The sequence below is a fragment of the Mauremys mutica genome, chromosome 1 (assembly GCF_020497125.1).
Source record: "Mauremys mutica isolate MM-2020 ecotype Southern chromosome 1, ASM2049712v1, whole genome shotgun sequence".
NCBI lineage: Eukaryota > Metazoa > Chordata > Testudines > Geoemydidae > Mauremys > Mauremys mutica.
This window is the reverse complement of record NC_059072.1, coordinates 25,798,522-25,814,681: the sequence shown is the minus strand read 5'-3', so window position 1 is coordinate 25,814,681 and position 16,160 is coordinate 25,798,522. Positions and strand designations below refer to the sequence as shown.

At 40.0% G+C, this 16,160-nt stretch overlaps 1 protein-coding gene across 4 annotated transcripts in view; it reads left to right on the top strand.

Annotated features, from left to right (window-relative positions):
- FBXL13 (F-box and leucine rich repeat protein 13) overlaps positions 1–16,160 on the top strand; it is a 164,644-nt gene that overhangs the window by 6,155 nt on the left and 142,329 nt on the right. For all 4 annotated transcript variants that reach the window (XM_045029732.1, XM_045029741.1, XM_045029724.1 and 1 more), the window contains exons 2-4: positions 2,898–3,001; positions 8,550–8,643; positions 9,748–9,815. In XM_045029732.1, the coding sequence (XP_044885667.1) occupies positions 2,898–3,001; positions 8,550–8,643; positions 9,748–9,815 (266 nt within the window). The remainder of the gene's footprint in view (positions 1–2,897; positions 3,002–8,549; positions 8,644–9,747; positions 9,816–16,160) is intronic.

Below are 16,160 nucleotides of genomic sequence, written 5' to 3'. Positions count from 1 at the left end.
CTAGTGAGGTTCAGTAGAAGCTAAAGTTAGAATCAATTTATCATTTATTTTATGAAAATATTCAAACAGTGTAAATTTAAGTTGTTCATTGTTTGTTGTTTCATACACTAAAGAAAAAGAGATTTCGTTACTTATCTTTTGTTTCTTGTATTCCTTAGTTCTGCTTCCCTATGGAAATGTCTTAAAAAGCAGATTATATCTGTGCTGACAAAACAGTCTAATTGCACACCCATATTCTGACTGGCAATGACCCTGTATACAACCCTGCTCCCCCCTGGTAAAGATTATTTTGAGAATGAATAAATAGTGTGTTTGTGTATTGACATTGGTCAGCAAATATCACAGTTGCCATAGTTATTTCCTGATTTAAATATTATTGATATTTTATTTTTAATCATTTGTATTATGATAGTGGCCAAAAGGCTGCACTCAGGATCAGGGCTCCATTGTGCTGGGTGCTGGCAGATGGAGACAGTCCCTGGCCAGGAGAGTTTAGAATCCAGCAGACAAAATAATGAGGATTTTGGGTATAGCATATAGGCAAGTGAACATAGTGATGATTGACATGTTAGTTACATGTTTTGTTGGGTTTTTATTATTCTTTATTTTGGGGTAAGAGGAATGGTAGGAATGAGTTATAAGAAGAAAGTAGGAAATGAAAGTAAAGTAAAGAGAGAATCACAGCTTATGACCTGCCTATCTTTGGTCAGCTGGCAGCTTGCTGTTTTGAGTTTTCCCCATGCACAAGGGGTGGCATAGAAGAAAATGTTTGAAGGAAACTTTGAGAAAGAAGCTGGCTGGTGGGCAGTAAAGGTTGGGATTATTGGTAGAGAATTTCAGTGTCTGGCATTGTGATAAGTTACCAGAGAAGCTATGTAAGGTGAAGGTCCTTAAAGGTAAAGACAAGAAATGTGTATTTGATGTGCTGATTAAGTGAAAGTAAGTAGAGGGGACTAGAGAAGAGTTTGAGGTATCAGAATGACAAGCCAGGAAGATGATTTGAACAATAGCATTTTGAATGGACTTGAAGGAGCTGAGATTGCAGGGGTCAAGGCCAGAGATCTGCAATAGTCAGGATGCAAAACTAGGAGAGCCTGAGTGAGAATTTTGGTGGTAGGTCAGTTCTTAGAGATGTTATGTAGGACAAAGCTGCAAGATTTATACATGGAGACAGGGTTGAGGCAAAGATGACATCCATATTACAGTCCTGTATAACGTGGAGAATGGTGCTGTTGTCCACAGTGGTGGAGCAAGTGGAAATAGGAGGAGAGCTTAGGAAAGCTGGGTATCCATTTTTCAGCAAAGAAAATCTGGTGTCTCAGCTATTGCTGTGTGATGCCTGTTGACAAATGCTGTCCTCTTAATGGTAAGCACTATATTTTCCACTGCTAGGGATGGGGAAGTATTTGTATAAACAGCAGACTGTGCTTTAGGATAGTCATCTGCAGAAGAGTGGTCTTTCCTCCAGTTTTAGCAGTGCAGTTATGATGGAAAATTTCTACCCTGTGTTCCTGGGTAGAAATTCATGGGTTTTCTGGGATATTCCTGTGTGCATATAGCCATAATTTGTCCTCATGTGCATAATGTAACCAGTTCATAGAGTTTGATTTAATCTTTCTTGCCTCACACCTCTACCCCGATATAACACGACCCAATATAAATGAATTAGGCTATAACGTGATAAAGCAGCACTCCAGGGGGGCGTGGCTGCTCACTCCAATGGATCAAAGCAAGTTCGATATAACGTGGTTTCACCTATAACACAGTAAGATTTTTTTGGCTCCCGAGGACAGCGTTATATCGGGGTAGAGGTGTACTTAAACAGAGAGGCCATTAGCATATCCTCTAATATGTCTTTATTTTGGCAGATAACTATACATTGCCTCACCAGGTACTTGTTTAGCTGTGCTACTGAGAAAACCTTTTTCATTTTTAATCTGTGAAAAAATGAATAATGAATTAGTTCCTTTGAGAATTCCAGAAGATCATGGAAATGAACATCTTCCCATCTACCAGGAGCTTAACAACGTCTCTCACCATCACTTGAAATCATGGAAGCCCTTTTGGACCCATGCATTTAACATTCAACAATGCAGCTTCAACCCTGATGAAGGTTGGAAAGCTGAACGGAACTCACAAGAAGTCACAAATAAACACTCTGTGAAAGATCCAATGCAGAAGGTCCCTGGCTTCGATCTCCAACTGCATCCACACAAACCATGGCAGATGCAGATGCTTGCTGCACAAATGGAGAATTAAAGACTCTCCAGTGTGCAACTGTGGTCACCCAGAACAGACCAGAGAACATAAGTAACTCAATGCCCCATTCACAAATACGAAGGAGGCATCACAGCAATACACTCTGCTACTGCAGATGCAATTATTTGGCCTAACCATCTAAATGTAAAATTATGGTTGTTGTTCTACATTTGCATCAGCGATATGAAAAAGAAGAAGATTGTTTATTATTCATAAGTGAGAAATGAATTAGCTAGTCCTATAACTCACTGCTGAAAAGCAACTGCCCCCATCCCCCCAGTGCAATGCAACATTATAACTATTTGATATAGGACCCAATTCCACATCTTCTCTACCTCACAAGGTTATTGTGAGATATAATTTAGTAATGCTTTTATAGAAATTTGAGATCCTTGGGTGTAAAGTACTATAGTACTGTTTTGTTGTTATGATATGACCAGAGGCATGAAGGCTACCAGTTGAAATATACTGATATATACATTATGGCATTTAAAATAAGAATTAAATAAAAGAAACAGAATGATAAAATGATAGAGAAGAATTGTATAAGTGTTATACTATTTAAAATTCATTTGGTAGCTGTGTTTAGCTTAACAGTTTCAGACATGTGAAAGGTGTTAATCTGTTCTTTTTTACAGACTCTACTATGTGGTGTATTTATTATGTGTCCAGAGGATCCACTTAAGTTTTTAGAAGAAAAGATCAGAGAAATAATGGAGAATGGACTAGATGGTATTTTATGGTACTTATCAAATGTTTTTGTGTGTTCTATGTGGTGTAAAATATTGAAATGTCAATTTTAAAACAGCACTAATGTTGCATTTACTGTCATCTGCAAAATAAATATCCCTCATGCTCAGAGATTAATAGCACGTTACAAATAGACTGATTAATATTGAGATTTTGTACTAAAAACATACAAGATATGTTTCCTTTGTCTATTTTTATTTGAATTGTCCACAGAGTATTTACTAAATGTATTTAATATTATATTTCTGTTATAACATATTTATTGAGCTCTTTATTTTGAGATAAACGTTACGGGCTATGTATCGGGATAGCCGTGTTAGTCTGTATCCACAAAAACAACGAGGAAACCGGTGACACCTTAAAGTCTAACAGATTTATTTGGGCATAAGCTTTTGTGGGTAAAAAACCCCTCTTGTTGGGCCCAACAAGGAAAGTAACAGAACACCACTAGCCATCACATACAGGCCCCCAGCTAAAACCTCTGTAGCACATCATCAACAATCTACAACCTATCCTGGAAAATGATCCCTCACTCTCAAAGACCTTGGGTGGCAGGCCAGTCCTTGCTTACAGACAGCCCCCTAACCTGAAGCAAATACTCACCAGCAACTACACACCACACCACAGAAACACTAACCCAGGAACCAATCCCTGTAACAAACTCTGTTGCCTACTCTGTCCGCATATCTACTCTAGCGACACCATCATAGGACCCAACCACATCAGCCACACCATCGGGCTCATTCACTTGCACATCTACTGATGTGATTTATGCCATCATGTGTCAGCAATGCCCCTCTGCCATGTACATTGGCTAAACTGGACAGTCTCTACGTAAAAGAATAAATGAACACAAATCAGACATCAGGAATGGTAACATACAAAAGCCAGTAGGAGAACACTTCAGTCTCTCTGGACATTCAATAACAGATTTAAAAGTAGCCATCCTTCAAAAATAAAAACCCTTCAGAAACAGACTTCAAAGAGAAACTGCCAAGCTACAATTCATTTGCAAACTTAATACCATTAATTTGGGCTTGAATAGGGCCTGGGAGTGGCTGGGTCACTACAAAAGCAATTTTCCCTCTCTTGGTATTGACACCTCCTCATCAGTTCTTGGGAGTGGACCACATCGACCCTGACTGAATTGGCCTTGTCAATACTGGTTCTCCACTTGTAAGGTAACTCCCTTCTCTTCATGTGCCAGTATATTTATGCCTATATCTGTAATTTTCAGTCCATGCATCTGAAGAAGTGGGTTTTTTACCCATGAAAGCTTATGCCCAAATAAATCTGTCAGTCTTTAAGGTGCCACCTCATTGTTATTATGCGCTATATCCCCAGCTGGTGTAAATTGACATAGCTTAATTGAAGTCAGTGCTGATATACACCACCTAAGGATGTGGCTCTAAATGTATTGAATTACTCATAGACTTATTTTCCATTTTTTATTTCTCACCTCTCTCTCTTTTTGAAACTTAGGCATCACAGTAAGGGAAAAGAAACTACAGGCTCAGGGGCTAACCTCATTCACACTGCAGTCAAAGGGAATATTTCTACTGATTTTGCTGGAGGTGGGATTGGGCCCTAATAACTAACTAACTATCTAAATAGACATTGGAGCTGTCACTATAGTATCTGAATGCCTTCCAAGTACTTCAAAATGGAAATCACAATAACAGTCGGACTTGCTCTCTTACTTTTCTCCTTCCCAGTGTGTAGGAAAAATATCTTGATTAGTTTATAGTTTGTGGTGTGAGAGAGACAGAGAGTGTATGTGTGTCTGATTAGCTTGTTGTGGGAAAGCCAAGTCGACAAGATGAGTTTTGTATTCAGTTTTGAACATGGTGAGGCCCCAGGGCTGTACTTACCTTTTGTGAGAATAAATTCAGTAATGTAGGTCCAGCTCCTATGAAAGTCCTGTCTTCTCATTCAAGATACTTCACTTATAGGTGAATAGTTTCATAGCTCCAGTATAATTCATGTGAGGTCATGCTTCTGAAGAGGTGATCTCTGTGGTGATCCCAGTCTATATGGGCTTTGAATATTAGAACAGAGATCTTGAACTGGACTCTTTTTTGAGGGGGCGCCAGTTCAGAGAGCAGAGAATCAGTCTGATGTGCTCTTGGTGAGCTGTGTTCCTGAGCAGCTGGGCTGCTGTGTTTTATACCAAGTAGAGCTTTTCCAGGTGTACAGCTTTATTCCTAGAGATAATGAGTGCAATAATGAAACCTGGAATGTTAAACTATCATAATGATTAAATTGAGATATAAAATAATCTGTATTGTATCCCTCTCCTCAGTGTAAAGAAAGAACAGATATAAGAAAAAAAGAGGTAATGAGCATTTTTGTTGACTAAGATGTTAGTAACACACTCTCTACAAAGGCTGACATTCTGGAGGCCAGTGGGAATTTTATCAAAGAAGGAGAGCTGGATTGGTTTTAAATCAATTTGTATTAAAGTTTATATTATGTAGACAGGTTGGATGACTATATAACATGCAGTTTCTCATGTTTCTGCTTCAATGCATCTGCCATCACTGATGCATCCTATTTACTAAGGGGCTGTTCCTGTGAAGTGCTGAGCATGCTAACACCCAGTGACGTCAGTGGGAAATGAAGGTATTCAGCACCTTGCTGGATCAGGCCCAAAAAGGCATAGTTGGAGCTCATAGTTAGACAGCAGCTAGAGAAGTTAGGGGACTAAAGATGGCAAAAGTAGAGGGGGAGCAAAAGATAATGGAGAAAAGTGGCTTGGATTTCATAGGGCCAGTCTGTGCTGGCCCATGTGCAGGTGCACAGGTGGGAGGGGAAATATTAATGGAACCTCTCTCCCTTACATACCCTACGCAAGGGTCACACACAATTGTAGTCTTTGCATATTACTCCTGGGGGAATTCTGCACCACTGTGTGTGCGCAGAATTCATGTCCCCTGCAGATTTCTTTGTTTCCCCGTAGCAAAAGACTTTCTGACAGGGAAGCAAAGGGAAACTGCAAGAGCAGTCACACACCACTCCCTAGCAGCACAGGTACATCATTTCAGACAGCTGGCAGAGAGGTAAATCACTGCGGGGCTGGAGATACCCCAGCCAGTGGCTCCTACCCTGGGCCAGGATCGGCTGCTAGTCCCAGCTGGGCTGGAGACAGGAGAGGACGGGACTTCCTCTTCTCCTGCAAGGAATGGCTGGAGCTGTGTCAGACCCACCCCAAGAAACCTCCCCTAGCTGCAGGAAGCTCAGCATCCTCCCCTGCTTCCTGCCCTCATCACTCCTCAGTTGTGGGGGGGAGGGGTCACTGTATGGGGAGCTGCTCCCCCATCTTCCCAACCCCCATGCATCCGGACCTTCCATACCCAGACACCCCTGCCAAGCCTCATACCCCATACACCCAGAGCCCCCAGCACTCCATACCTGAACCCCACCCTGCTGAACCTTAACCCGATCATCTGGAGCCCCTGGCATCCAGACTCCCTGCCTCCATACCCACTGAGCTCCCTGCACTCAACCCCCAACCCTGGCAAGCCACACCCCCTGCATCACCCTGGGCCCCCACATCCAGACACCCACACCTCTGACCCCCAACTAGCTGCACCCAGACCCCACCCCACCAACCCCCACTCCCCCAGCTGAGACCCCCCACACCCAGACCCCTCCGTTGAACTCCAACCACCTTCACCTGGAAGCCCCTGCAGAATCCCATTGCCCCTGCATCTGGACCCCGCCCCCCAACCAGCCTCTGTGCATCCAGATCCCCCCACACCTAGACCCCACGTTGAGCTGCCTGCACCCAGATTGTCCCACGCAGAACCCTCTAACCTCACACTTGGATCCTCCCACATTGAGCCCCTTCACACTTGGATCCTGCCTGGTTGAGCCTGGCTGCCCCACATCTAGTGCACCTGGCACAGAGGGGCAGGGCCCCAGGGTGTTTTTGGGGCAGGACCAGGCCTTGTGCTGTGTCAGGGTCTGGTGCAGCCTCACCGCTGAGTCCGTGTCCTGGGGTGGGGGCTGGGGGGACTGCAGGATGCAGCCAGTGGCCTGTTGTCCCCACTGCCATGCTGGAGCCTCTGCATTTATTTATTGACGAATAGAACTTGCAGAATTTTAAAATATTATGTGTAGAATTTTTAATATTTTGGCACAGAATGCCCTCAGGAGTAGCACATGGAATAGTTGCTGCTTCCCTATGCCTTCAGGGTCCCACCTTACTCTGAAGGGATGAGAGGTGAGGAGGAGATGGGGCCATGTCCCTACCTCCCTCTGTACCAGTCCATGGAATGGACCAGTTGACCTATAGAGCAGATAGTGCCATCCATTGGTATGGTGCAGTTTGTGCAGTCTCTCTGCATACTAAACCCTCTCCTGGAGCTCTCTATGACAGTGGTCCCCTAACTTTTTTGTCTGCCCTCCCACTTACCTGGTTCATGCCCCCCCTTACCTGACCATGGTAAGGGCCAGGGGCTGCGTCCGAGAGTGGGCCTGTGTTTGGGGCCAGAACTGCAGCTGGGGTCGCGGCCAGGTGTGGAGCCACAACCGGGAATAGGGTCAGGAGCCAGTGGCCGAGGCCGGTGCCAGACCTGGGGCTGGGGCTGAAGGCAGGGTCAGAGTGGAGCAGGTGGCAGAGTGGGGCTGGATGGCGCTTTCTCCCCACTCCATGTGTGGATTGGCCCAGGCCCCACCGCACCCTCCCAAATGTTCCTCCATTCTCCCCTGGGGGGCACCCCCCACAGTTTGGGGACCACTGCTTTATGGGGTTATAGGACTCTGCATACCCCAAGTGTTCACTGGAAGCTAAATGTAACAGTTTGGTCCATAATAATGGGGTCTTCTGTGTTTACTTTCCATTATTTTTAACATCTTCTTAAAAGGTTGAAAATAGAATTTCTTTTTCTATTGTTTTTATCCTCTGACAAACATTTTTTTCCCGTGTTTCTCCTGGAAGTATAAATCAACATGGCTGTGTTTTATTCATTTGGTTATGGGATTAAGTTTTTTTAAATTACTTTTACTTCCTATGCATGCTCACAGATTACTCTGCATCAGCAGAAAACATTGCATGAAGGTCTATAAGTCATACATAAATAGTTACTGTTTGAAAAAAAATCAGCATTAAGAATGGAAAAATATTTTGTAACTTGAGCATTTTCCATTAGGTTATATCTTTTTAAAGGTAGGTTAAATTTTGACCCCAAATGACCCAAGTGTATCTCTGAGGACTTCAATAACTCAGACGTAGGTTAGGGGTTTGTTATAGAAGTGGATGGGTGAGATTGTGTGGCCTGCATTGTGCAGGAGGTCAGACTAGATGATCATAATGGTCCCTTCTGACCTTAAAGTCTATGAGTCTATGAACATAGCACCGAACTTAATCTGTTTTTATATAGTAGACGAACATAATTTTAAAGCTTTGGCACATTAACAGAGTTGGAATGAAGGTAGTAAGGGTATTAAATAATCAGTTAGCTGTAGAGAAATTAATTTTCCTTCAGTGTTACTAATGTGGCTTCCATGATTTACTTTTTTGTTTGTTTGTTTTGCAGGGATACATGTATTGATTCATCCTTAAGGCCAAAATTAAAGAGGATTTCAGAAACTTATTTGCACATCCTTTTTGGACTAAATGATGAACAGCTGGTAACAATCATTGAGCAATTGCACTGAATCTATACTTTAAAAAAATCTTTCAATACAGAAGGGTTTAATTTTTCCATCAAGTTTATTTCATGATTCTGCCATTTCTGTTGTAGTTTATGTGAAGGAATGGTGGTACCTTCCATTTGTTTCTATTGTTAGTTTTATGATCTTCCAAAATGTACATCTTCATATTGGCATGTTGTCTACACATATGGTAGATTGCCAAAAATAGTAGCGTCTTTATCAAAATTGGACAGAATTACCAATGTAATGAACTTCTATGGTACAATCTTTCCAAGTGCATCTGGACCCAGTTTCAGTTTCATGATGTTCTGTGTATTATTTGGTTTGATTGATTCTACTAAATAAGAACATTAAGGTAATTGGCAAAGGAAATGAAGAAGGTTTCTTAGAATTGGGCAGTGGTCCTGTATAATTTATGAAATTACAGAAAAAATCTTTACAAGTACCCAAGATTTTGGAAGAGTGCATTTTAAATAGATCCATGTAAATATCAATAATAAATATAAAGTGAGCACTGTATACTTTGCCTTCTGTGTTGTAATTTAAATCTATATATTTGAAAATGTAGAAAACATCAAAAAAATTAAATAAATGGTATTAACATCATAATTAATCATGATTATTTTTTTTACTTACTTGACAGCCCTAATAAGGTTATTAAATTCTAGCAAACCACAAAGTAAAAGAGAAGAATTTAAAAGAAAAGATAGAATGTTTCTAGCAATTAAATATATTTTATCAGTAAAACAGTGAATTTTGGGGAAGAAATGCTGACATTGAGCTAGATTAATGCCTTCTTCATATGTACAGTTCAGTTCTATATTTAGTTTTTGCCTTCAGATTTTATGCCTGTAAAAGCAGGTTTATATTGAAAGAAGTTGACAGGGGAAGAAAGATACATAGAAAAATGTCATAGACAGAAAATTGTATCTGAACATGAATTTCTTTGAACTGTACCATTTAATTTGCATTGATCAATGTGGAAAATAAAACTGCCAGTATTTTTGGCTACTTTTTAAGCATTCACTATGCAACACCATTTTTTAATTTGTGTATTAATATAATACATTATTTGTTTAGATGACTGACGAGTTATGTGGCAAAGCATGGAACTTTTACAGCAAAAACTTAAAGAAAGTGTACTTTCAGTAAGTATATGTACTGTACATGAAGAATACTGAATTTTTAGGAAAAAATCCGCTTTGTCTAGAATATTTAGTGTTATTGCGAGTTCTATACTTAGATTTCACCAACCAAGAAACAATTGTAAACTCCTTAGGCACTATACAGCCTTAACATAGAATCACAGACCCCTTGGGCATTCTGATCTACCTTGCCACCCAGACAAGCTTGTCTCTGTGACAGATGGTCACTTTACATCAAAGATCACAAAATATTCAGATTACTCCCAGTCCCAAAGGACCAGTCACTTATTCCAGGTCAATTTGCACCTTAGATCTCATGCCAGAGATAATACTTGTAGGCAGTCCTGTAAAAAACTAACTAGAAGTTTATTAACTAGGAAAAAGAAATGAGAGTTATTTAAAAGGCTAAAGCATTTAAGCATGCACGCACATGTGGGATACAATCTTAAATTCAAAAGGGAATAGAAGCTTCTATAATACGCAAGATTTTATGTCCTTTGGGGCTAACTCAAGCCAAGCAGCCTGGGGATCTCTTGTTTATGTTTAGGAATCTTTGTCCCTCAGAGACCAGACAGCATAAAGAGACCCTAATGCCTTCTGGTCAGGGATTTTTATCCCCACTTCTCTAGAGTGCAGGCTGATGGGCCGAGCGCTTCTGCACATAACCTCTTCATGGTTAGGTGGGAGGAGCAATCAACAAAGTTTTTGTTCCGCACTGACTCATATGGATTCCATAGTCCTTGCTGATGGGTGGGAGAGAACATCTTCTGCAGGAATCCAGGATTTTGCATTATTTGAAATTTTTTTCCTGGTTGGTGAGTTACATAGTTTTAGAACAAGCATTTTACAGTTATAGAGCAAACACTTCAGTATTACCTTTTAGCAGATATAAGTAGGATTCATGCATGCAGCATTCTATAAGCATTCCATAAAGTCTGAGCATTAAACGCATTTTTATAACACTAACATCTGTTTTAACTATAGTAACCCACAGGTAAACCAGACTGGTTTCCAGTTATGCATTTGTCAATGATCAGTGAGGCCTGGGGCCTTGGCATGATCTGGCACCTGGACTGCCAGAATCACAAACAGAATAAAGATAGATGACCAAATTAGATTATTCGGTTTTGCTTTCTTTTAGCAATGTTATTTTGTATTCAAAATGTAGTGAGCTCAGAGTGCCTGTAAATTCCAGGCCCAATCCAAAGTTTATTGAAATCAGTGGAAGTCTTTTGACTTCAGTGGGTTTTGGACCAGGCCTTCCCTGTACTGCCTCTCATACAGATTAATCTTGCCAGAGTACTAAAATCCCAATGGAGAAAGGATATTTTGGGGTAGGGTTAAAGTACAGGACTGAGAGTCAAGGATCTGGGTTCTCTTTCTGGCTCTTACTCAGATTAACTTTGTGACTTTGGGCAATTCACTCATTCTCTCTGTGCTTCAGTGTTTCTCTCTATATAGAAATACTTACATGCATTCTGAATGAATTAATCGTTAATCAAAAATCACTTCATTGTGGCCATGAATTTCAAAGATCCAACAGTTTTCCATTGGAACTAACATTTAGGGGAGATAAGGCTAGAGGTCCAGAAAAAGCTATTACTTCTTGAGCGGAGAATAGTGCACGTGTCTGATATATAACCATGATAGTCAAAATGGTTAAAAATCTTAGTAAAAATCATAAGACTCCTCCATTATTTCAGGTTTCACTGTTATTGACTTTACAATGGGAGTTGGATTAGAACCATAATATGTTACATTTACAGTAGCTCTCAGCTATATTCAATTAAATTACATTTTGCTTCCAAATTGGAGATTTGTTGGCAAATAAAAGTGCTGTCATAAAGCCTCATTTCAGTGGCTATCTTTCGTATTACTCTTTCAAAGAAAAATACTGTACTATAATTAATAAACAATGTGTGATTCTTTGAGAAAATATTTCTCTTTGGGCTCTGAATACTTCTGCGTCACTTAAGAGAGCAAGAACAATATTTAATGTATTTTTGTGGAAGGATAAAATGGTTTAGATTTAAATGTTGATTTATATTCTTCTTTCATTTTAGTTTTTATTCACATTGCCAAAGAAACTTAAATAACATTTTTAAACCCCAGTTCAGGAAAGCACTTAAGCATGTTCTTAAATCCAGGGGCAGCCTGTCTATATAGGCCAACTAGGCGGTCGCCAGGGTGCCAAGTTAAATGGGGCGCCAAATTTGACGAAAAAAATCATATTAAAAAAAAGAAAAAAAATTGAAAAAGATGAAAAAAATACAAATAAAATAATGAAGATGTCATCATTTCAACTCCTGTGTGCGTATGGAGGGAATATTAATTATAATTAATTTCTCTACATTTCTGAGAATTTATTAATATGTCAAATCTTTTATGTAATGCACAAATAAATAATATTTTAGTGATTTTTTTTTTCAATTTGCAACGTAGGGTCAAGGTGACCCACTCTGCAATTTTGATAAGCAGTAACTCAGCCACAATGAAACACATCCGCCAGTGGCAAGAGCTGCAATGCTAGTGACACCTAATTCAAACATACATCAAGGTGTGGCATAGCCGGAAATTCATGTAGAGCAGAGAGACTGCGAGCTGATACAGGTCAAATGGTCATTTTAACACACGTCACAGGTAGATGATTAAGAATCAAGTGAATACTGTGGAAAATTGTGTTTCTTCGTGCCAAAGAATAAAGAATAACGTCTTTCAGTATTATAAATCCAAAATGTGGGTATCTTTAAGCGTTATTAAACCTTAGCATTATTATCGGGCTTTATAATTATGAACTTTTCTGTGTTATAACTGGTTCACATGTAATAAATAAGGTCCATAAAAGAAAAGTAACAGCATTAACGCTTAATAGACTATGAAAGTGATGACGTCACACTCCAAATGGGTAACCGTGAGGAAGGGGATTTCTTTCCAAACAACCAGTGTCGTGTTATAACATCGAAAAAGGTCATTTTGTTTCCGTGTAAACGCTGTAAGTAACTATTTTAATAGATAAGTGAGTGTATGTTACTAATCTGAACCTTTAAGCAGTGAAAAGATGTGTTGGGATGGCTGCAATGTGGTTTAAATCGCCAGTCATGTGGTGTGTCAGCCATCCTTAAGGCTGTAAAATGCTTGCAGTCGGGAGCACAGTACATAACAATATTCAAATGCCCCTTGGCAGAAAGAGGAAAAAGAAAATCCTCAGGAGCTAAGTATCATAAACGAAAGGCTGAGAAGGAAAAGGACCAAGCAAAACAGCAGGGATCCTTCGTGAAATATCTTCTCTTTAATCCAAATAAACATGGAAGCAGTTCACAGCATCCAGATGAAGGAATTTTACTTGGAGAGGAGGTTAGCTCACATCTGCATGGAAGCAGGTTGGAACATCAAGATGAAGGTATATTATTTCGAGATGAGGGTAGCTCACATCCACAAAAAAGCAGTTTGGAAACTCCAGATGATGAAAACTTACTTCTAGATGAAGGCAGCTCACAGCATCAGACTGATATGGAAGTGGAGAAAATGTATTCACCTTCAGAGACACATGCAGAAATTGAAGTAAATGAAGTAGAAGGAAGAAAGGATGAGGAAGTTACAAACAAGTTACAGTATGGGGACCCAACTTCATGGCCCAGATGTGATGACAGTGTGCGGCAAATTCTCGTGGAACATGGACCCAAACAAGTTAATGAATTTCCCTTCTCTAAGGATGGAAGTAAAAGAAAAGTCTCTGCTCAGCATTACAAGAGGAAACTCATTAATGGGAAAGAAATTCATCGAAACTGGTTAGAGTATTCACTGTCAAAGGACTCTGTGTTTTGCTTTTGCTGCAAGTTGTTTAGAAATCAAGCAATTGGTACATCACTTACTGAAAATGGTTTGAAGGACTGGAAAAACATATCTTCAATTCTCTCTTCACATGAAAAGTACAGAACATTTGGAATGTTTTCAAAATTGGAAAGAACTTGAATTATGATTGAAAAAGGAAAAACTGTTGAAGAAAATTTACGTGTGATCAAGGAAAGAGAAAAATATTGGCAACAAATATTAGAGCATCTGATTGCTTTAGTGAGAGTTCTCAGGGGGCAAAATTTAGCATTCTGTGGCCGTGGTAGAGATGAAAAATTTTACACTCCAGGTAATGGAAACTTTTAAAAATTTGTTGAATACCTAGCTTTGTTTGATCCAGTCATGAAGGAGCATCTACATAAAATAACTGATTACACTGGTCTACAATTTTTGAGAAGTCGTCTGCTTCAGAGATAAAATTTGATATTTATTATGTATTTTAATGTGCTGAATTCAAATATGACAATTAAAACAACTGATTGGCTACTGTTTCTAAGATATTTAAGTTTTTACATTTTATATCTATGTATATTGTGTAGATAGTAGAGTTTTAATCATAAATTGTAAACCTAGATCTTTTCATGTGTTTATGGTTGCTTTACATGATAATATTTCACCTGTCCTGTTTATGTAACACTTTAAAAATCAGCAAAAGTGATTTTATATAAATCAGGTTATATAAATAAAATTTATTATGAAACAAAAGGCAAAAAACTATTATGTACATAGTTTAGTCCTATTCAGTGTCTACTCGGCGCTTCTTGGCTTGTCTCTTGTATTCCACGGAGGCACTTGAAAGCTGCTTGTGTTTTGTCAATGGCCTTGACAAAGTTCTTCATCAGACCCAGCTTGATGTGTAAGGGTGGTAACAAAATCTTCCTTGATTCAACAAGTGGTGGATGCTGAACACTTTTCCTCCCAGGCTCCAATGACTGTCGGAGTGGCCAATCTTTCTTGATGTAGTGGGAATCTCTTGCACGACTATCCCATTTGCAGAGAAAACAGCAGTACTTTGTGTATCCAGTCTGCAGACCAAGCAAGAGAGCAACAACCTTCAAATCGCCACAAAGCTGCCACTGATGTTGGTCATAGTTTATGCACCTCAAAAATTGTTTCATGTTGTCATAGGTTTCCTTCATATGGACTGCATGACCAACTGGAATTGATGGCAAAACATTGCCATTATGCAGTAAAACAGCTTTAAGACTCGTCTTCGATGAATCAATGAACAGTCTCCACTCATCTGGATCGTGAACGATGTTGAGGGCTGCCATCACACCATCGATGTTGTTGCAGGCTACAAGATCACCTTCCATGAAGAAGAATGGGACAAGATCCTTTTGACGGTCACGGAACATGGAAACCCTAACATCACCTGCCAGGAGATTCCACTGCTGTAGTCTGGAGCCCAACAGCTCTGCCTTACTCTTGGGTAGTTCCAAATCCCTGATAAGGTCATTCAGTTCACCTTGTGTTATGAGGTGTGGTTCAGAGGAGGAGGATGGGAGAAAATGTGGGTCCTGTGACATTGATGGTTCAGGACCAGAAGTTTCATCCTCTTCCTCGTCTGACTCAAGTGAGAATGATTCTGGTGCATCAGGAACCGGCAGTCCTTCTCCGTGGGGTACTGGGCGTATAGCTGATGAATGTTTGGATAATGCACAGTCCACTTTTTCTTCCTTGGCACACCTTTCCCAACTGGAGGCACCATGCAGAAGTAACAATTGCTGGTATGATCTGTTGGCTCTCTCCAAATCATTGGCACTGCAAAAGGCATAGATTTCCTTTTCCTGTTCAACCACTGGCGAAGATTTGTTGCACAAGTGTTGCAGCATATGTGTGGGGCCCACCTCTTGTCCTGATCTCCAGTTTTGCAGCCAAAATAAAGGTGATAGGCTTTCTTAACCATAGTGGTTATACTGCGCTTTTGTGATGCAAAAGTCACTTCACCACAAACATAGCAGAAGTTATCTGCACTGTTCACACAAGTACGAGGCATCTCTGCTCACTTTGGCTAAACAGAAATGTGTCTCTTTGCAAAATCAAACACTTACAAATAAGAGAGCACGACACTGTATGATTTCTAGAGCTGATATAGGGCAATTTGTTCAGCAGAGTGATGTAAGCTTCGTTATGATTGCATCATCCATGACTTCTAGGAATAACATGATGCAATTCATATCATGTATGACGCAATACCAGCTTCAGATTGCATTATTCATTGTTTTGCCTAAAAAGCAAGTACTGTCCAAACCCAGTCATAGATTTATTCATAGATCCAGTCAAAGATGTATTTTAGTCATTTCTGGTTTAAATTGAGATCCCTTCCCTTTATAACTCACTTATCCTCCGCTATTCCCAAGTCAAGGGTCGTATATACTGACCCAATAGCATAACTTGAAAACTAGAACCAATCAACAATTTTAAGCATCATTTTCGTTCTCAGTGACCCAGAATTAGTAAAGTTTGACTACATTTATTTCAGAAGCATTTTGG